At 47.5% G+C, this 21,726-nt stretch overlaps 1 protein-coding gene across 1 annotated transcript in view; it reads right to left on the bottom strand.

Annotated features, from left to right (window-relative positions):
• Nucleotides 1-18,200: 18,200 nt before the first annotated feature.
• Nucleotides 18,201-21,726, bottom strand: part of FBLN7 (fibulin 7) — a 114,547-nt gene continuing 111,021 nt past the window's right edge. Inside the window, exon 8 of the mRNA XM_083175984.1 lies at nucleotides 18,201-19,717. Within this exon, the coding sequence (XP_083032110.1) occupies nucleotides 19,345-19,717 (373 nt within the window). The 3' untranslated portion in view covers nucleotides 18,201-19,344. The remainder of the gene's footprint in view (nucleotides 19,718-21,726) is intronic.

The raw sequence follows: 21,726 nt of genomic DNA, 5'->3' as shown, positions 1-21,726 counted from the left end.
GAGTAAATACTTTGCTACTGGACTTCCCTGGTAATGTAGGATTGCCATCACCTGTGGTGAAACACCTTTCTTATTAATTACCTAGCTCCCCACAGGTGATGGTAATGAGGGTCAGGTAGCCAACCCTGGATTATCCTAGTGCCTTCCCACAGTCCTACACATCAGCGCTTTAACGTCACTATACAGTATAATACAAACATGTTACTTGGCTTCCCCAGTAAGGTTACTTACTTGGAAGGTAGTGAATCACTTGAAATACAGAGGGTTATTCAGACCTGATTGCTGTTCTGCTAATTTGCAGGACCCTGTGATTACATTACCACCGCGACGCCACAGTGAAATCCCGCAGATCGGCGATTACCTGCAAATCCATTCACAACTCACTCACAATCTAATGATTTTTCCAGTGTGTTCCGTCTGGGGGTTTAACCCAGAACCTACTCGGCCAATGAAATAGAAACATTCTGATCGGGAGCGGAGCTGACTTCACATACCCTCCTGGCACTCACAATAAATGGCCGGGTGAAACCCCAAAATGTGGTCTTCCTGTCAATCAACTTGGAAACGGCTTGCAATTTGAAAACGATTCTGGATGTTATCGCTGGATAGCCTTGCACATGTACGCTATCTCAGCCAAGTAATCAGATCTGAATAACCCCCATAATAAATGCAGTGTAGCACCTTAGTGAAAATAATGTTCTAGAGCTAATCATACTGAATCATCCCAGCTAAATACTCCAATTGTTTTATAATCACATTCCTATAAAAGAAATTGACAAATTAGAAAGGTGTGTTTCCAAGCCGGAGTCTGTAGGTCGCACTCGCTACACTACACCAAATATTAGTCATTAATTTATCTGAATTCAAAGATTAAAACAAATGTGACTTTGAACCTTTTTAATACTCTATTTGAGGGTTGCTTACCTGACCCTCTCCTACAGGGAGTAAATACTCTGCTCCTGGACTTCCCTGGTGATGTATGATTTCCAGCACCTGTGGTGACACATTACCTCGCTCCCCACAGGTGCTGGCAATCATACATTACCAGGGAAGCCCATGAACATTTTCTCCCTGAAGGAGAGGGTCAGGTAGGCAACCCTGCTCTATTCGCATTGCACTGTACAGGATTAATGGACAGAGGATGTTCTTCATTTAAATTTACTTTAATAAGGTTGTTCAGATTTCAGCCATATACTATATAAATCCCAGTAAGAGAAAAGAGTGTAAGCACTAAAAAAACAGCAAGTAGCATGACTTTATTTTACAACCAAAGTAATAAAGAAAAGTTAATGTACTGTAGCTCAGAGCTTCGAAAACGTGGTTCTCAGGGCACTCCACCAGTCCAGGTTTTTTAGTACATCCATGCTTGGACACATGTGATTTAATCAGTGCCTCAGTCAATTTGATTTGACCATTTGTGCTGAGCCATGGATATACTAAAAACAAAACCCTGGACCATTGATGTAAAGCAGTGGTAGCCAACCCTAGCCCTCGAGAGCTACCAACAGTTCACATTTTCCAGACAACCTAGCTGCTGCACAGCTGCACTCATGACAGGGTATTGTCTAATCGCTGTGCCCAATTATCCCCCCACAAATGACATAACTCTCTTGTTGGATAAAATTGGCCACAGCAGCCATCTTTATTGAAACAATACAAAATTAACAATAATCAAAAACATTCCCCACGGAAGGTGGTCCCCGAGGCCCTCAATAAATCAATCCACACCTCTAAGCACTTCCAGGAGTTGTTACCCCCAGCCGATAGCGATTGGCTCGAGGGCACCAATTGTCAACACCCAGTGCTCATTAATTAGCCTCACCCAGGGGAGTCCAGCCCCCTCATGGGGCCCTCCCCGCCGCATAATTAAGCCTCAATGCCACTAACCTCGAGGACCCCCCTCCGCACAGGCCACTGTGACAAAAGACAACCTATCAATAATTCTTCCTAAAAATTATAAAATTAGGGAGGGTGGGTGGGAGCTGTTCAGAAAAATCTCCCAGTGACCCCTATTTCCTGCCTGCACTCTGCTTATATACCCTTACTACACCCCGTTAAGCCCCTCCCCCTATGACCCTCTCCTTAGACACCCCTTCTATGACTGTCCAGCTAGTCAGCTCCCTACAAACCCTGTCAGGGGAGCCTACCCCCAGGCTTTGCCTCCAGTCCGGCTCCTACATGACAGGGTATTGTCTAATCGCTGTGCCCAATTATCCCCCCACAAATGACATAACTCTCTTGTTGGATAAAATTGGCCACAGCAGCCATCTTTATTGAAACAATACAAAATTAACAATAATCAAAAACATTCCCCACGGAAGGTGGTCCCCGAGGCCCTCAATAAATCAATCCACACCTCTAAGCACTTCCAGGAGTTGTTACCCCCAGCCGATAGCGATTGGCTCGAGGGCACCAATTGTCAACACCCAGTGCTCATTAATTAGCCTCACCCAGGGGAGTCCAGCCCCCTCATGGGGCCCTCCCCGCCGCATAATTAAGCCTCAATGCCACTAACCTCGAGGACCCCCCTCCGCCACCAAGCACGGGGTTAAGCCCTTGACCCCGGGCGACCCCCCCACATCCGGAACGCTGTTTCTATCCCTTCCTGTAGTCCCAAGGACCAAACATCGATCCCTACAGCGTTCAAATGCACACCGTCTCCTCTCCAAAAAGCACCGGCACCAGACTCAATTTCCCTGTGCCTCACCACTACCGCGCCGTTTCTAGCCATAAAACGCCCAATTGCCCTGTTGACTTTTTTCCGTGCCTTATTGATCTTGTCAGCCGACCTTGCATCCCTCCAATAACGGCGCGGCACAATATCCGACCAAACTGTGATCACCTCTGGAAACATTGCCCATAAACGTAGGAGATCAAACTTGATATCCCGTATCAACTCCCTAAATGGTCTGCTCCCAAGGTCATTCCCTCCCACGTGCAACACTAATATGTCGGGAGCCCTATCGAGCCGAACAAAACGGTGAAATTCCTGTAACATTCCACTCCATACCATACCGCGCTTCCCCAGCCATCGAACCACTGCCTCCTCTCTATCCAAACCTAGCTGGCGGCCGTTCGGTCTGACATCAGCCCGCAAAGCTCCCCAAAAGACATATGAATGTCCTAAAATCCAAATCAGGCACGGGGGATGCCCTAAAATTAGAAAGAACACAATCAGCCTCAACAATCCCCTAAACGAACATATGAACGAAAACGAGACGATTCCCATCGCCCAATGCGCTTAATCAGCTCATCTCCCAAACCCATCCTAGCAGCCTCAGTTGCAGCCCCGATGCGGAAAGAGTGACCCGCGTATTCCTCCCCCTTGAGGCCCAACGTCCGCAGGACTGCTCTAAACACGCTTGTGAACTGGAACCGTGATAAAAAGGACCCATTCGCATGCATCAGCAAAGGATCCCTTTCTCTGCCCACTCTGACTTCCTTAAATATCCTCAGCCGTGCTACCGGGCACATATCTGAGCCTGGTACAGAGAAGAGAACTACCTACTTCCCCCTCCCTAATTGATCCGTCTTAGACCTCCTCACCACTAGCTCCACCCTATCCGAGTATAAATCCACATCCTCCCCTAACAAACCTCCCGGCCTCGAGACGCTTGGACTCACGAGTTCACCAATCCGCAGTGCCCCGAAGAAGGCAAGCGAAAAGGCTACCCCGAACAACCTTTCCTCGAAATTGGAACTACAGACCTCACCCAACTTCCTGCCCATATTCTGCAACAACTGGAAGGACACCGGCCTTCTCTGATCCTGTACTACATGTCCTTTTCTCCAGCCTTTTAAAGCCTGCGCAATCAGGAAATTCTTTGTGACATCAGGCCTCCCACCTGCACGAAACCCAAAAGCTAAGCCCGCCATACAGCGCGTGATCTTAGCCACTGACCAACCAATCTCCTTACAATGGCCTATGTATAGCAAGACAGCCAACTCGTCATCATCCTCTTTCAAACCTACTACCTCACGCCATTCTAACCAGCTCCGCCATTCCTGATTGTATGCCGACCATGTATTTGGGGCCAAGGATTCCCTGATGAGCTGATCGACTACCCGTCCAGCAGAGCCCAGAGCCGACTCGGGAACCCGGTCCCCTCCCTGTCCGCCTCTGGCGCCAACTCCCGGAATCGTTCCCACTGTGAACGAGATAAAGAATCCGCAATGCCGTTAGAGACACCGGGAACGTGCCTAGCCACAACCCACAAATTCAAAGCCAGACATTCCAATACCAACTGCTGCAAAATAGTAACCACCGGCGGTGAAGATGCCGACAATTGATTAATAGCCATGACCACCCCCAAATTATCGCAGTAAAAACAAATCTTCCTATCGCGGAACAGCTCACCCCAAACAACAACTGCAACCAAAATAGGAAACAATTCCAACAATGCTAAATTTTTAACCAAGCCTCTCTGCACCCAAGACTCCGGCCACCGGCCCACACACCAATGTCCCTGGCAATAAGCCCCAAAACCGCCACTCCCAGCGGCGTCTGTGAAAAGGTCTAGCTCTGTAGCCACGCACGTGTCTGACATCCACAACGCCCTGCCATTAAAGGTTTCCAGAAAAGATGCCCACACCCGCAAGTCCCCTTTCAACTCACTACCTAATCTGACAAAATGATGAGGAAGAACCACCCCTGCTGTCGCTGCTGCCAGCCTCCTGCTGAAAATGCGGCCCATCGGCATAATGCGACACGCAAAATTCAACTTACCCAGCAAGGACTGTAATTCCCTCAATCTGATTTTCTTCAACAGCAACGCCCTCCCTACCTCGGCCTTCAAACCCAGTAACTTTTCTTCAGGCAAGCGACACTCCATATTCACAGTATCAATGACAATACCCAAAAAACTGACCACAGTCGCAGGGCCCTCCGTCTTTCCCGGAGCAAGCGAGACCCCAAAGTCTGCCGACACCCTTTCAACAGTCCTCAACAATAAATCACATACACCGGTCCCCCCGGGACCAATACATAAAAAATCATCTAGGTAATGAATAACTGAACTGCACCCAGAGACATCCTTAACCACCCACTCCAAAAAGGAACTAAAGGCCTCAAAATAAGCACACGACAAGGAGCACCCCATCGGTAAACAACGATCAACAAAAAACTCCCCATCCCAACAACATCCCAACAAGCGCAAACTGGTTGGATGAACAGGCAGCAACCGGAATGCCGATTCAATATCAGTCTTTGCCAACATGGCCCCTTTCCCAAACCGCTTCACCCACTTAACGGCCGCATCAAAGGATGTATAAACCACCGAGCAGATGTCGGGGTCAATGCCATCATTGACCGACGCCCCTTTTGGGAAGGATAAATGGTGTATCAGACGAAACTTGTTCGCCTCCTTTTTTGGCACCACCCCCAACGGAGAGACTATCAAATCTGGCCACGGTGCCGCCCTAAACGGTCCAGCCATACGACCCAGCTGCACCTCCTTAAACAGTTTTTCCTGCACCACTTCAGGATGCTCCCTAGCAGACTTCAAATTCCTCCTAAAACTTCCTGACACCTGCACGTCAGAAGGTATCTTAAAACCTTCCCTAAACCCCTCCTCCAACAAGGCGGCTGTCTGCTGGTCAGGATACCTACGCAGATAACCCAGCATCCTTTCCAGCCGAACTGGTGTCGCCCCCTTTTGAACTACTGTCTCGGGACTTCCCTCTGAAGCATTTATTTGCCCCATGGTTCCCTCCACATGATGAACATTCATGCTTGAATTTGCATTTTGCTCCAAACCGGCATGACCCGTCGTTGAAGGCAAAGCAGAGTCCCTTCTGCATGGCCGTCCCGCTTGTGGCCTCTCTCGGCCCCCCCCCATCCCCACGAAAGGGCTGCCCACTTTTTATGGGGGCCGTTACCTTTAACCATAAAGCAATATCCTTATGATCCCAACGAATGTTGGGGCGAACCGCCTTCCTCTGCCTAAACTGCTCATCATACCTGAGCCAGGCCATGCCCCCGTACACACGGTATGCCTCTCCTATCGCATCCATGTAACAGAATAAGCCTGAACAATTGTCAGGTGCCTTCTCCCCAATCACACTAGCTAAAATAGCAAATGCCTGTAACCAATTTGTGAATGACCGCGGTATCAGCCGATACCGCCGCCGTTCCTCCTCCTCCTTTTTCTCCTCCTTGCGGGGCCTATCCAGGTTAAAACGCTCTAAGGGTAGTAATGAAAATATATCCACATATTCCCCTTTCCAAATCTTCTCCCTCACCTCCTGCTTCAGGTGGGCCCCCAATGGCCCCTCAAAACATACATACACCTCCCCTTTCGCAGTGTCACTAAGCCTCCCACTCTCATCCTGCGTCACCACACTGCCCCCTAAGCCCCTGCCCTGCTGCTGCTTTGCTCCCCGCAGGATACCAGCACCACGCTGCTCCCCGGCACCCCACTGCTAACCGGCACCCCACTGCTAACCGGCACCCCACTGCTAACAGGCACACTATTACTGACCGGCACACTAATGCTAGCTGGTGTGCCCGAATTCTGCGGTGCCCATGCTGCCGCCGGGGACGGCCCCGCCCCCTGCCGCAAACCCACCAGCCAATCTGCAAAACCACTCAATAATTCGGTAAAGCCCCTACTCATTTCCCCCTGGGGGGCTAACCCTCCCCCCCCCTGACTTTGTGCTAAAGCATTAATAGACATAGAGACAGACTCACCAGGCTGCCTGGGGGCTGTGAACCCAGCAGCCGCAGGTCCAGTGTCCTGACGGGTCCCAGATGAAGAAGGACCAGGTATCTCTCCATCGTCTGCTGACGCTGCCATCTCTCTTCTCCTGTCATCCCGACCTTCAGGTATAGCACCAGCCGGCGTGACCGCATTGGAGGCGGAGCCAGCTGTGCGTCTCTCGCTCCGTGTACCAGGCCTGCGGTCCGCAGCCTGTACTTCTGCCCCCCTGGCACGACTCACCCCGCGCTGGGCAGCAGCATGCCCCGCATGCCCCGCCGCTCCAGGTCCAGACCCACGTGACGCCGGATCTTCTTGCACGTGGGGGGGGGTTCCCCCCGCGCGGAGGGTTCCGCCTGCATGTTGGATTCCTCCCAGACCTGGTCCTGCGGGCGGAAGGTGCCCGGCCCGCAGCCTGGCCTGGAGGGTCCCTGACGGGGCTCCTAGAACGGCGCTGAACCCTGGGGGACACGGATGGGCTGAAGCGCTCCGGAGGCCTGGACCTCCGAGGCCGTGCGCCCGCTGGAGCAGCCTCCTGCGTTGCTGCTCCCAGTCCCCCCAGCAGACCTGACATCTGCTGCTGCAGCCACTCTGTCCCTCTGGTGCCTGCTGCCTCCCTGAGGGCAGCCAGCGCTGCAGATACCTCAGCATCAGCGTTTGTGGAAGCCATGGGAGATGCAGTGCTGCTTAGCTGTTCAGAAAAATCTCCCAGTGACCCCTATTTCCTGCCTGCACTCTGCTTATATACCCTTACTACACCCCGTTAAGCCCCTCCCCCTATGACCCTCTCCTTAGACACCCCTTCTATGACTGTCCAGCTAGTCAGCTCCCTACAAACCCTGTCAGGGGAGCCTACCCCCAGGCTTTGCCTCCAGTCCGGCTCCTACATTAATCACTGACACATTTTAAAAGATACACAGATGAAACTAATTACTTGTGATTCTGTGAGGAGACCTGCAAAACATGCACTGTTGGTAGCTCTCGAGGACTAGGGTTGGCTACCTCAGATGTAAAGGGTTGTGTTTGGGCAGGTCCCGAAGCACAGGCTTCTTCAATGCAGGACGCCTGCTGCCAATTAAAATGCAGCACCGGCTGGTGAGCCAATCAGAGCTTGTGTACCGGCAGCTGCCCTGATTGGCTTAACGATACACGAGCTCTGATTGGCTGAAAATCTTGTGCAGAATTTTAATTGGCAACCTGCGTCCTGCATTGAAGAAACCAGTGCTTCGTTCAGTGCACTGAGCGCAGCGCAGCGGAGGCAGTTGGGGGGGGAGGGGTTGCAGTGGGCAGAATGAGGTGCCCGGCCATTCCAGAGGCCCTGGCCCAGGACAGCTGTACCTACTGCTCCCCCTATTGGCGGCCCTGTGTTTGGGAACCTCTGCAAAACAAAATGTTATAATATTGCAACTGTGTATATAAAGAAGGGCCAGCTACGATACACAATATTATTTGAGGGTAGGTGCCAGGTAGTTGCTGTAGGTACATAGCCCATGTGACTGGTATGTACTGGTACTTACCTAAAGATCCAAGTAGATACAAGGTGCCTGTACATGGTGTAATATCAATTGGTATTTACCTATACATCCCCATCAGAAATTGCACCAGCCCAGTTACTCCTTCTGACTGGGACCCCCTAAGCTTGACTTTTTGTGTGTTCACTTCAAGCTAGCACCCAGTCACTGACCAGGAATGTCCATCACTTTTCAGCCACCTGTCTGATATAGTCTATCCTGGTCACACAACACCTTTGTGTGTACAATCAGGGCAAGGCATGCACTTTTATCACTTTTCAAGGCTTATTACATCTCGCCCTCAATGAGATATTTTTCTTTGCTTGTAGTCAGTGAGCTCTTCCAAGGCAGAGGAACACACTGAAATAATAACTGGATACATTTGGTATCTCTAAAAAATTATACCTTTGATAAAGTCGTGACATCACGACGAAACATGTTAGGCAGCACTTGCTAATTTTAATTGGACCTGGAAGAATCTCTGCCTCTGCTGGCCCCCCCCCCTTGACCCTGGCCTTTCCCTTTCATTGTCACTCCTCCGGATTGCCCTCCAATTTCTCTTCATTTGGGTAAACCTTCCACCACTATATCGTGGACCCCAACACTCGCAACATCGTGAGGACCCTTCAACAGAAGGAAACAGATCATCCTCCAGCGAGCTACCCACTCCGGTTTCCCCCTGAAAATTTGCGCATTATAGTGAGGACCCCAATTTGGGAATCAAGATCATCCTCCAGCGTTCAATTTATAACATCCGGGACGGCAACTTGTCTATTTCTACACTCCAGGGCTAAAACCAACGCATAAAAGCCCCAAAAATCATCAGGAATACACGGCAGCTACGCAGAGACATAAGTATAATCTTCCTTGTCCACTCATTTTTTACTGTCATTTATACCCTGTTATTGTTTATAATTATTTATTAATTGTTTTTATATTATATATACGTAATTTTTTAAAGAATAAAATTGTGATATCCAATTGATCCACCTAGCGCTCCACTTTTTCTTTTTCCTATTCCATACCCATAGGAGGGTTGACATCCCTCCAGTAGGAGCAGCTGAGCAACACACCCCACAGGGCGCCTATTCCTACTCTGAGTACCCCATCTCGAGTATACCCCCTTTTCACATTTGGTATCTCTCAGCTTAATACAGGGTACAATATATCTATGTCTACCAGTCATATGACTGTAATCAAGTGACATTGGAATTCTGCTACCATAATGAAATCGAATCATTTTTAAACCATACTTGCCTGCCTGACCCTCTCCATGCGGGAGAAAATACTCTGTTTCTGGACTTCCCTGGTAATGTATGATTGCCATCACCTGTGGGGAGCTAGGTAAAGGTGTTTCACCACAGGTGCTGGCAATCATACATTACCAGGGAAGTCCAGGAGCAGAGCATTTTCTCCCGAATGGAGAGGGTCAGGTAGGCAAGTATGATTTAAACATACCGCACACGGGGGGCGTGGCTTGGCTAAGCATCTGAGCAGCAGCAGAGTCTGTGAGCTCCTCCAACATCCTTTAATTTATCCTGCTCCCGGGCAATAATTCCCCGGGCTCCGGACCTGAGTATACTCTGCCTGGTGGCAGTGGATGTTGATAACGGTCATGCTGCTAGGGCTGAATCTGCACACAGGTGTGATGCATATTTAGTCGCCTTTTTTTTCACCCTCCTGCACAGTTTGGCTTGACATACAGCTTTTAGAATTGCACCGCTACCATCCTACTGTTTTTGACGGTGCTAGCCACCGTCAATTTGCCCTGAATTACTCCTACAGTGGTGTCTGACTACTGTGCTGGACTTTGCCTGTGTGTTACCCCACCAGTCGGTGCTGCTCTCCTCAATACTGTGCTGCATAGTCTGCATTGCTTGCTGACTAACTTCCAGATGGCTTGCTTCATGCAGCAGATAATTCAGGCTATCACTGCCTCCACTGAGAGACTTATCACTAATTTCGATACTATAATGACGGCTCCTACAAGTGACTTGAATACTACAAATATACAAAATTTATCCAGCATACGAGATGGGTATTCTCCTGAGCCTGAAATCTTCATACTACATGCATGGCCTGCTCATGTTGTGACATCCACTAAGATTTATGCTATGCTACCTGCAACCTCAGATGCTCTAGATGCTATCTCCAGATCTGCTTCGATAGTTGCATCTCAGAGGCTTTCCAGTATACTGGATGGATACACCCCTATACCTGAAATCCTTTCACTGAGTATCTGGCACCATCTGCTATGATGTCTCCATGCTTATGTTATGGGACTGCTCCAGATGATTTCATTTTCCAGGAGTCTTTCTCTGCCTACCTCCGGAACCAATATACTCCTAGATCATGCGGCTCGTCTCTGGACTTCATCCTGCGCTACTTCGGCCTTCCATGTATATATCCTCAGGCACAGGATAAACCATGTGCTGATTGCTCTTCTGCTTCTTCCCATGTAAAATGGGTCACTACTGACCTTCTGTCTTTCTCCTATACTTGTGCTAGACGTTGGCCAGATTAGTGTACGAATATACGTACATGGACCTGTTTCTACTGAGACCCTGATCCATCTGATACGTCCTTTATGCTCCTGTGTATTTCCTTATTATTCTGCTGGTACATTTGTATTTTATGCTTTTGTATAACAGGGCAATATTTGATTACTCTCCTGTGTGTTCCACAAGGCTTAGGTCTGCCCTACTATATACTACGAGTCAGCTGCCCCTGGCATATTGGTTAAGCTCCAGAATTGATCCTGGCCTTGATACGGCCATTAGCTTAGCCCCTGTTAGCTATCCTTTATATATCCTTCCATATTTACATGATTTGATCCTGTCTTGTACTGCCCCTGTTAGGCATTTGTTTTGTTATCCTTTATATGGGGTGGGGTGGGGTGGGGTGGGGGGTGGGGGGTAGATAGGTATTATAGCGTAGAGAATGGGGGGGTGAGTAAGGGTGAAATTAGGATTTTAGGCTAGGCTAGCTATTTACAGCTGCAGGCCACTAATTTATCCCTTTTTAGAGTCAGTAGTTTAGATAGCTGGGGGGAACCAGGTACGCCTTAGTTGGGGGTAGGTTGTACAGTGTGGGGGGTTATATGGGAGGGTTGCTTTGGGGTTTGTGGGTGTTTTTTTCTTTGTATGTGTTAGTGGGTTTAGATTTAAGTAGGTTAGATAGCGAGCTATTTTATTATCCTCAGTGGTGCTTTCAACTGATGTCTGCTTCCATACTGTCATTTGTTGGTGCTTAGTATTTGCTTGTAAGGCATGCTGTTTTGTTATATCTTTTTTCATACTGCTGGACGCGAAGCCCCAGATGGCTCCTCCGGGTATTTGTGTGACCATCTATCCTATTGAGAGCCAATATATATCTTGTATATCCTTCTACATATCTGAGAGATTATGGTATGTCTTGTATACTATGTGCACCTTCTTTGTAACGCCACGTTCTACAATGTAATGTTATGTTTTGTATGCTCTTAAATGCAAAATCAATAAAAATACTCAATGTAAAAAAAAACATACCGCACACGTAAACAGAATTAGAATGATACATTAAATATTTGGCTAGGAAATTGTGCTTTCCTAACATTCAAAAATTCACAACCAAATTACTCAGAAAACACAATAAAATGTAAATGTACTGAGTGGCCAAATTATTTAGACAATCAAATTAGTTCAGAGGTTCCCAAACAATTTTGAATCAAGGCGCCCTATATTATCAGAATTTTATCCACATCACCCATAGGCTAAAAGTTTCTTATCGAGTAATTAAAAAAATATACAGTATATATTAAAGAGAGTCGCTTCCGTTTGTCCACATATTTTATGATTGGCAGCCACAAGCACCGGTTTTGCCTATTAAATTGACCACAATTCATTTTAATTGCTCCTAAACTGTAACCCGAGGCCACCCTGCAAGTGTCCCAAGGCACCCCAAGGTACCACGGCACACTGTTTGGGAACCACTGAATTAGTTCTTTGTTTGGCCACCTTTTGCCCTTAAAACAGCTTGAATTCTTCTAGGCATGGATTCTACTGTCAGTGTGTTCTGTGGGGTAATATTAGCCCAAATGTGATGAATGAACTGCATCTCCAAAATGTTGCCTCCACCTGTCTGCAGAGTCATGATGATGTAAGAAGGAGCCATGCTTTCATCCTGTTGTTTCCATATCCTCACCCTAACACCTAGGAAACTAGGGTAAGTAAGTAAGTTTAATTTATACAGCGCACTTTCTCCAACAGGACTCAAGGCGCTTTACAGACATTAGTAAACAATGCACATAATACAGTGGATAAAGATAGTACAGTCACAGATGAAAAAACCCTTGAGCACACAGTAAGCATAATGGAGCAGCATTTGGATAATAACTTCCATGGGTTGTGTACTCCACCCTGACAAGGTACCAGGTGCGGCAGCTATTTTAGGCGCTCTGTGTAGGATTACCCTGGGTGGAATAGATTACCCCGGTACTTGTGTATTATAGCGGCGCCCCCGATGTTGGTCGTGCGATGTTTTTATCGCATCGCATCGTATACCATACAACCGATGGCATACGATGCGATGCGACGCGATTTTACATGACTATTCGATTAAAAATTGTACAAGCACCCTAATGGGTGATTTTAAGCACCCTAATGGGTGCTTACAATGTAAAATGCACCCCCACTCCACCCCCCCACTATAAACGTGAACCTGAAGCGTTGTGAGCGCAGCGAGCCCGCGAGGGGCGGCGGTACGTGTCCTACGACCTTTTCATACCCCCACTATCCACGTCGGCGTGGAGTTGATTTTATATAGTGTGGCGAGCGCAGTGAGCCACCGAGCCCGAAGCGTGGCGAGCGGACGCGTATACCTGTGAAGTTATGTGCGTCCCCTCGCAGGGCTCGCTGCGCTCGCCACGCTTCGGGCTCGGTGGCTCGCTGCGCTCGCCACACTATATAAAATCAACTACATGCCGACGTGGATAGTGGGGGTATGAAAAGGTCGTAGGACGCGTACCGCCGTCCCTCGCGGGCTCGCTGCGTTCGTCACACTTCAGGTTCACGTTTATAGTGCAGGGTGGAGTGGGGGTGCATTTAACATTGTAAGCATCCATTAGGGTGCATTTAACATTGTAAGCACCCATTAGGGTGCTTATACAATTTATAATCGCATCCCATCGCATTGTATGGCATTCTATGCCATATACAATGTCATACAATTTTAAAATTGTATGCCATTGTACAACATCGCGCGATATCACATCGCATCGCATACCATCGTATGCCTTATGGTATGCGATGCGATGGGCGCCGTCATAATACAGAAGTACCATTACACCTAACAGAAATTACCAAAAATAGGTGATTTCAATCTATACTCAGGTCCATGTATTTTTCATCCCAACCACAAGTGCACCAGATGAGGCAGCCATGGTGGGTGCACTACGAAGGTTAGCCATAGAAGGACCCAAAGCAAATACTTGTGTAATAGTATGATAAACTAAACCCTGTACAGAAACATCCATGTGAGGGTGGCCATCCTTGTGATCAGGATCAGCGGGATCCTGGGATTTGGCCACAAAATTGCCACGATTTCAATCATGGGATTGGAGTATCCAATCCCGGGGTTTTGGGCGTAGACTGCACATGAGCAGTCTAATGCCAGGTGGCATATGAGCACTCGCTCAGATGCAGCCCAGCTGTTCCAGACCTCAGCGTGCGGCCTGCGCAGTGCACACCCTCACCGCTGCTGTCTATCCCGCTCCCGGCCACCAGCTCATGTAAATAAAACTGTCGGGCGTGTGTGTGTGTGTGTGTGGGGGGGGGGGGTTATTTTTAGGGATACCAATCCTGGGATCCCAGGAATCCCGGGATTGAGTGTTTTTTTTAATCCTGGATCCTGGGATTGAAAAAATGCCAAGTTAGAACACAGGAAATGTCCAATCATTTACTGTCCAGTTGCAGCCTATAACAATGGCATACGGACAGGCCTTCATCTCCTGTATCCCATACAATACAATGTACAGAGGACTGTTTGTGGAGAAGCCAACTGAATTGGCCCCTGATTCACGTGATCCTTAATTTGATTCACTGTCTATAGAACTGAACAAGTCTGCCATCTCTTCATGCTGTTCAAGCATCCAATAGGCATGTACAGGTATAACCACAAATTTGCCACCAACCAAGTTTTTTATCTGCTGCTCCACACTTTAAAAACTGCAGACGAGAATAATTTAGCACTGCAGTCAATTTGCTAATGCTGGCACTGCTGCTATAAGCATCAACAATCATCACACTTACAAAATGTGACAGATGACAATTTATCTATTGCTTCATGAGTGATACAATGTATTTGTTTTTGCATACCTTCACCTTCCCGTTCTCATACATTCAGACAAGCGACAGTATGAATAACTATTTTTCATAAAATACCCTAGTGGTCATAATATTTTGGCCACTCATTGTAACGTCGTGTTTATCTGTAATGCATATACAGTATGTACAGTGTGCTTTATTTTTGTATTTGCCAAGCACAGATGAGGCACAGAGGAATAACACCCTATTGCTTATTGGAGCAATCCTGTAACAGAGATGCCTAGTGCAGCAAGTGCTCTACCCATCACCCGCTGCACAGGTGTAACAGCCAGGCGGCTGCAACAATGACAGCATTTATGGGCATCACACAGGTAGCCACATGCCCCATCCATACATCAGAACACCCGCACACAGAGCCTCACTGTCACACAGGAGGAGGTAGCATCCTCACGCCACACATACCGGCGTCTGGCAAACAGTATCCCCGGTTAGGTGTCTTGTGCTGCTCGCAGTGCGCGCAGGATGCCGCTAGCCTTGTATCCAGCTGGAGAGAGAGGGGCAGGAGAGAGTGCAAGGGGAGCGGTGGCAGCAGATATTGGTGGATGACTGTGTGCATGACCAACAGGGCCAATACGTAAGGGACAAAAACAGATGTCCACTACGGCTGCTATGTCCTGTTTCCTGTATGTATAGCATCAATCACTCAGTGGAAAACAGAATGGCAGCTCAAAGGGGGTCTTGCAGCCTAACCATCAGCAGCTTTTGTCCCACACGCCCTTCCATATTGCCCCTGTTGGTTGTGCACACAGCCATTTGCAAATACAGGCTGCCGATCCTCTCTCTGGATGGAGCTGGTGCTGTTGCTGGGTGGGCAGCTTCCAAAGTATACTGTTTCCAGATGCTGGTACATGTGGCAGGAGGATGCTGTCTCCTCCTGGGTGTATGACAGCGAAGATCTCTGTGTGGGTGTGTGCATGGGGCATATGGCCCTCTTTGCTGTGCAAATAATTGCTCTCATTGTTGCAGCCACCTGGCTGTTGCCCCTGTGCATTGGATGATGGGGAGAGCACTCACTGCTCTGGGCATCATCTCTGTGGCCCTGTGTTTGCTGCCACTTGCTGTCATGGCTGTCGAGAGGGGGGCAGGAACTAATAAATAGGCCTGGGCCTGGTTTGGTACCCCGTAACAGGGACAGGGAATAGGAAATCTGTGCAATGTGAGATGCTGTACTGTACACCGGGCTGCTAGGCAACCAGGAGGGCCATGATCTGGAGGACTTTTAGACCCTGCAAAAGGGTGTGGGAAGCCAGAGAGGGCCGAGATTGGCTGAAGAGGAATGCACAATGCTAACAAAGCTGACAGTGCGCTGCAGGCAGAGAGGATATCGCGTGCTGCGGCCTAGCAGACCTCCGGCGGCTGAGTGTGGCAACGTGGCTGCACCCACACTAGCGTGCAGGGAGGAGGCCACAGTTTGTGAGTATCAGGAGAGACCAATACAGAGTGTTGACTGGCAGGAGCTAGCAACGGAAGCAGAATGCATATATTTGGGGTACCCCTCACCACGCGACACCCGTGCACACTTCTCTGTGATCACACAGAGGCCTCTGAGACCCTTTATTACTCTTCTACTATTAAGAGATGCCATAACCTCCCAATGGTCAGCCCCTGAGGCTTAACACTGAAAAGGGAGTAAATGACTCAGTAAAAAGGGGATCCCTTTAGTAGGATTGTGCTTGGCAGAGTAAGGCCCCTCTCATTCCTCTCACACCATGAGAGATTATCGGTTAGGTCACTGCCATAACTTAGGACACTAGACTGTTTGCTCATCATTAACCTCTTCTGCAATGGAACTGTCATATTGTTACAGCCTAGGACACAATCTACTTTTTTTAGCTTTTAATAACATCAGTCAAGTGTTTGTTGAACTGCCGACGCCATTTTGGGATTCCACACCTCTGCCGTTAAATCCTAAAACCCTGTGCACATGTTAGGACTATAGCACTTGAGTACTCAAGTAGGTAGATACCTGGTGAATGACATTGGGAAGTGTTGTGCAAGTAACTGTAAGTTATGATACAAGTAATATGAGAGAAAACCACAGTGATCTTAATAAGTGTATCATTGTACTGTATGAGGTCCCGCACTGCATTGCAGTGTCAGTTTACCTGCAATGAAGGTCACGTACTTGGCTGTACATATTTTATAATCATTGGTTCCCAAACTGTGCGCCTAGGCTCCCTGGGGTACCTCAGAGCATTTTCAGGGGTGCCTCAGGTTGTTGGTCCAGAACTAATTCCAATTATTTATAATCAATGAAATAGGCAAAATCAGTGCTGGTGCCTTCCAATTATAAAATATGTGGGTAAACAGAAGTGAATCATGTTCTTCACCACATAACTGGACCTAAGGATACAATTTAATCACAATTTATTTTATTTAATATTTTTTATTGCGGGACGCACTGGCCTTAAGCATTGTGCCTGTTATTATTGATTCTGGATCAGTACCTGCATGTAATTGTCTTTTCTTTACTATTAGGTGTTAGAGAACCTGGGATAATACATTGCACTGAGATGGATCATATAGACCAGTGGTTCCCACATTTTTGAATCACGGCACCCTACAGTATCAGAATATATATCACGGCACCCCTAGGCCAAACGTTTATGTTGATAATTTCAGTAAAAAATATTAAATAAAATAAATTGTGATTAAATTGTATCCTTAGGTCCAGTTATGTGGTGAGGAACATGATTCACTTCTGTTTACCCACATATTTTATAATTGGAAGGCACCAGCACTGATTTCATTGATCATAAATAATTGGAATTAGTTCTGGACCAACAACCTGAGGCACCCCTGAAAATGCTCTGAGGCACCCCAGGGAGCCTAGGCGCACAGTTTGGGAACCACTGATTATAGAGTATACAGCCAAGTACGTGACCTTCATTGCAGATAAACTGACACTGACCAACAACAATTGACCAACTTTGAACCCTTGGTGCAAAGCAGCACAAATCCTGTGCTCTGGTTATTTGAAGTTAGATTTTCACCAAAATTTAATGCCACAAATAAACCATGAAATGTCAAGAAGTTGTTGTAATTTATTAATCAAGCAATTTCCAATGCTGGAGTTACTTACTTCTCTGCGAAGACAAGGACCCGGAAACCGCTTCTGAAGAACCAGTAAGTCCTATGCACTAGATAATTCTTACAGAGTGCCACACTGGCCTCCTGCAGCCACTCCCCTTTCCTCCCTCCCGGGTAGCAGCAGCAAAGCACACTCTGGAGTGTGCTGTACTGCAGAGGCGGCTGCGAGTTCGGGATGCACCTGGCAGATAGACTCCTTGGCTATGCCTGCTCCAAAACTAAATTTCTCGCAAAGGGGGAGTGGCCACACCTCCTACGATTAGGCCACACCCCTAAAATTTTACCAAGGCCTGGCCAGCACTCAGCAGCACTGCTTGTCGTTTGAATGGATATGCAGCCTGTGATGTTTCCATTCACCCCATTTGCATAGAGCATGCTGAGTAGTTGATTATGATAAACTCATTTTGCTTAGCTCCCATACAGGATAGGGTGATGATGAATATACATAAGCCTTTCAGGAGAACTGCACTACCTAATGGTGAAGTTTCAATTCAAGACTATCACGTTCAGACAGACAGACGCGCTTCATGGACTTTGCTTTATACAATGCATGTATTATCAGAAATCATTATGTACTGTAAAAAAACAGACGGCTCATTACTAAAATGTATATATTTGTTCTTTATACCCCAGCGAATTTCCCAGGGGAATTGTTTCCAAAGTCAATACTGAACTTGAGCACATTTGGTGACTTTGAAATGAGTAACAGACAATAAAGGTGCTAGAGTGAACGGTAGGAAAGACATACAGTACCTTAGCCTGTATATACCGCTATACTGTACCTGTCTAATCCAAGTTAGAGGCAGCCATTTTGTCCACAAGAGTGCAATCCACTAGGAACTGGTGACATCATTGAGGCACTATAAAATGACACTGTTGGTTGAAACTTCAACCAAGACATGGGCCCTTATTCTGGTCGCACAGACCAGAATCTTCGCAAGGGCATCGATGGTGGGGGTATGTGCATGCACAGGGTCATTTCTGCGCATTTGCATACGCCGGGTGTGTGCATCCATGGCGAACAGATTGTTTGCCGGGCACACGCACCCAAGTGTGTGGGCGGGTGGCGGAGAGGGGCATGGGGTGGCGGCCCGGCCCATTTGCATATGGGAACGCCCAGCGTTTCATGCTAATAGGCCGATGACGCGGGTGTGGGGGGCAGGCAGCTGACATCACCAGATGTCTGCTGCCCACCCACTTCCCTCAGAGCAACCTTAGATGTAGGTGAGCCTTCCATATGCTTTGATGGTCGTCAACCATCGAATGATGTGGGTGTTCCCCCAAAGGCTGCGAATGGATGATTATGTAAAACATCTATTCGCAGCCAGTACTTGCGAACAGGTGCTGCGAATGGGTGGCGGCCAGGCTACCATTCGCATGGCGGGGTTTGGTGGGCTCGCAAGGCTGCAAATTTGCAGTCCTGCGAGTCCACCAGTATAACCCCCATATTGTATTGTGCAATTCTATGATATGCATACTCTAGTGCATTCATACAAAGAAGCAGTCTTACATGCTCAACGATTGTGAGGTAAATAAAAGCATTTCTATGTTTTTGGTGTAACTAGTAGATTTTCCATTTCTGTACCATTATCCATACTGGAAACCACTTTTTGTAATTGTTCATTGTCTTTCACAAGTTGTTCTGTATCTTATTGTACATTCTTTTACATTATCATTCACTTTAATTTAGAAGCTGTATGGTGAAACAAAGACCGTTATCCTAGAGACGTGTTTAGCTTGGAACGTACGGTCTAAATATTCAGTCATGTCCACATCCACTTCTATGGTCTGAGGTCCTTGTAGGCTTTGAACAAGAATCAATTCTCCTGTCTGCCGATCCGATCTTTGCATTACAAAATTACCTCTGCTATTTCCTCCTACTATTCCAAACCGCAAGCTGTCGGGGCCTGGACGTCCTGGAGCTGACGCTGTTGCCATTCGAAAAAGTGTGACTGGAGTGTGAAGGTTTGAAGGTAGTGAGAGGTAATGAAAAGAGATGGTCTTTGGTGCATGATGACATGTTCGGCTGTCCATTGGGCAAGGGTTCCGCTCACATTGGCTATGAAGAAATAACAAATTCTGAAGAAACTAGCCACATTATTGTACATCACATATGTTGTACAGGTACAGGGCTTACTCCAGGCTTGTAGCAGTGCTCAGATACACACCTCCACTTTATCATCCTGCAGTAACCCCGTGGCTAATTAAATATGCCCAATATTGTTTAAATGCTACACCACAGTTATCATAGGCCAAAAATAACAATGACTTTATGCAGGGAATTGGGAAGGCATGTAATTCTAAATTATTAGACTAGACGTTCAATTACCTGGAGCAAAAACTCATTCACATCTGTAAACTTCCCCTACAAGTCAGTGCCATTTACATTTGCACATCCCCCTTACAGCTTAGTGCCCCTTACATCTGTGCATTCCCCTACAGCTCAGTGCCCCTTACACATCTTTCACTAATTACAATGGTGCTGATTCTGAGTTGGAGCACAGTGGTAGTTTTTGATGGAAGGCCCAGAAGCCATATTTACTACCTTATGCTAATGCTATACACTGTGGCACTAAGGCAAGAATCATAGAAACATAGAATATGACAGCTGATAAGCACCACTTGGCCCATCTAGTCTGCCATTTGTTATCCTTTAGGCAATTTCGACCCTTTTTGAACCATTAGGTCTTTGTAAGGACATTTATATGCCTATTACAAGCATGTTTAAATTGCTCTACTGTCTTAGCCTCTATGGGAGAGGGGGAGGGGCCCTCTATGGGAGAGTATTCCACTTATTAACCACCATTTCTGTGAGGTCACTTTTCCTTGAGCCTGTCTCCCTCCAATTTCCGTGTCTTCGGGTTACTGCTCTTCCTTTAAAGAATGTTTCCCTCCTTGACTTTGTTAATACCCTTGGTATACTTTCCCCACCTTTCCATTCTCTGCTCCAAACTATACATTTTAAGACATTTTAGTCTTTCCGACTAAGGCCCTTATTCTGATTGACGCGGACTTTACCGCATACTTTCGGATCGCGTGTTTACGGCGTCTGCGCATGCGTGGCGAACGCACCGCGCATGTGCCACGCCTTGACTCGGTACCAGTTCGGCCAGATCCCGTCCAGAACTGATCACCGCTATCATTCGGGAAATAGGGGCGTATTATGGGCGTCATGCGGAATGACACATGGGCGTAGTTTCAAAGTGGGCAAAACGGGGCGGAAACATGGGCGGACACGGGGGAGTACACTTATGTTGGGGGGCGTACATTCGGAAACCACTCCGAATGCACGCGATCAAAAAGGCCAGAAATGTGCGGTGTCCACAAGTGTACTATTGCTTTGCGGACACCACTCGTTCATGCGGTAGGCGAACGTACGCCTAATGACTACAACCATTAACACCTGAACCCAATAGAATCTACTCCTTTACTCATTACTCACTAATAGGACGCTTGTCAGTGCTTTAATTGAAACCATTGCACTTCAATTGCTGTAAGGGTTAATGTGTGCAATGCATGTGTTAGGCATGCTTGTAAGGATATATTGGAATCTAATTGATTCCAATTCCAAATAAGCTGTTTTTGATGAGGATAGGTAATTGAATAAGTGGGTCATGTGATGTATTGCAGAAGATACTTCATAGTGGGTTGTTTGGCGTAAATACTCCGCTTACGTGCGGTAGCACCGCTTGGCTCCCGTTCGGATGCGGTATTCCCGAGCATACACTGTAATACTCTGTAATACCGTGCCGAATCGGAGTGTTTCTCCCGCACACGCATGCTTTGTATGTCGTCCGTAAACACGCCCTGTTCTTAAAGAGTGAGTCCGTCCGAATGCGGAGGACACGTGGGCGTTTCTACGGACGATGGCCGCACGCGGCAAAACACCGTGGCGTACGGACCGCACCGTAAGAATGCGGGAATATCCGCACCGATCAGAATAAGGGCCTAAATTTTGTGATGTAGGCCATATGCCATTTTAGTTGCCCTTCTTTGTACACTTTCTAATGTATTAACATCCTTCTGGAGATATGGGGATGGATATAATGGGTTGCGAGTCCGAACTGG

This window comes from Crinia signifera, chromosome 3, assembly GCF_055691185.1.
Source record: "Crinia signifera chromosome 3, ASM5569118v1, whole genome shotgun sequence".
NCBI lineage: Eukaryota > Metazoa > Chordata > Amphibia > Anura > Myobatrachidae > Crinia > Crinia signifera.
Note: the sequence above shows the minus strand (reverse complement) of the source record. Positions and strands in the feature narration are given on the sequence as shown.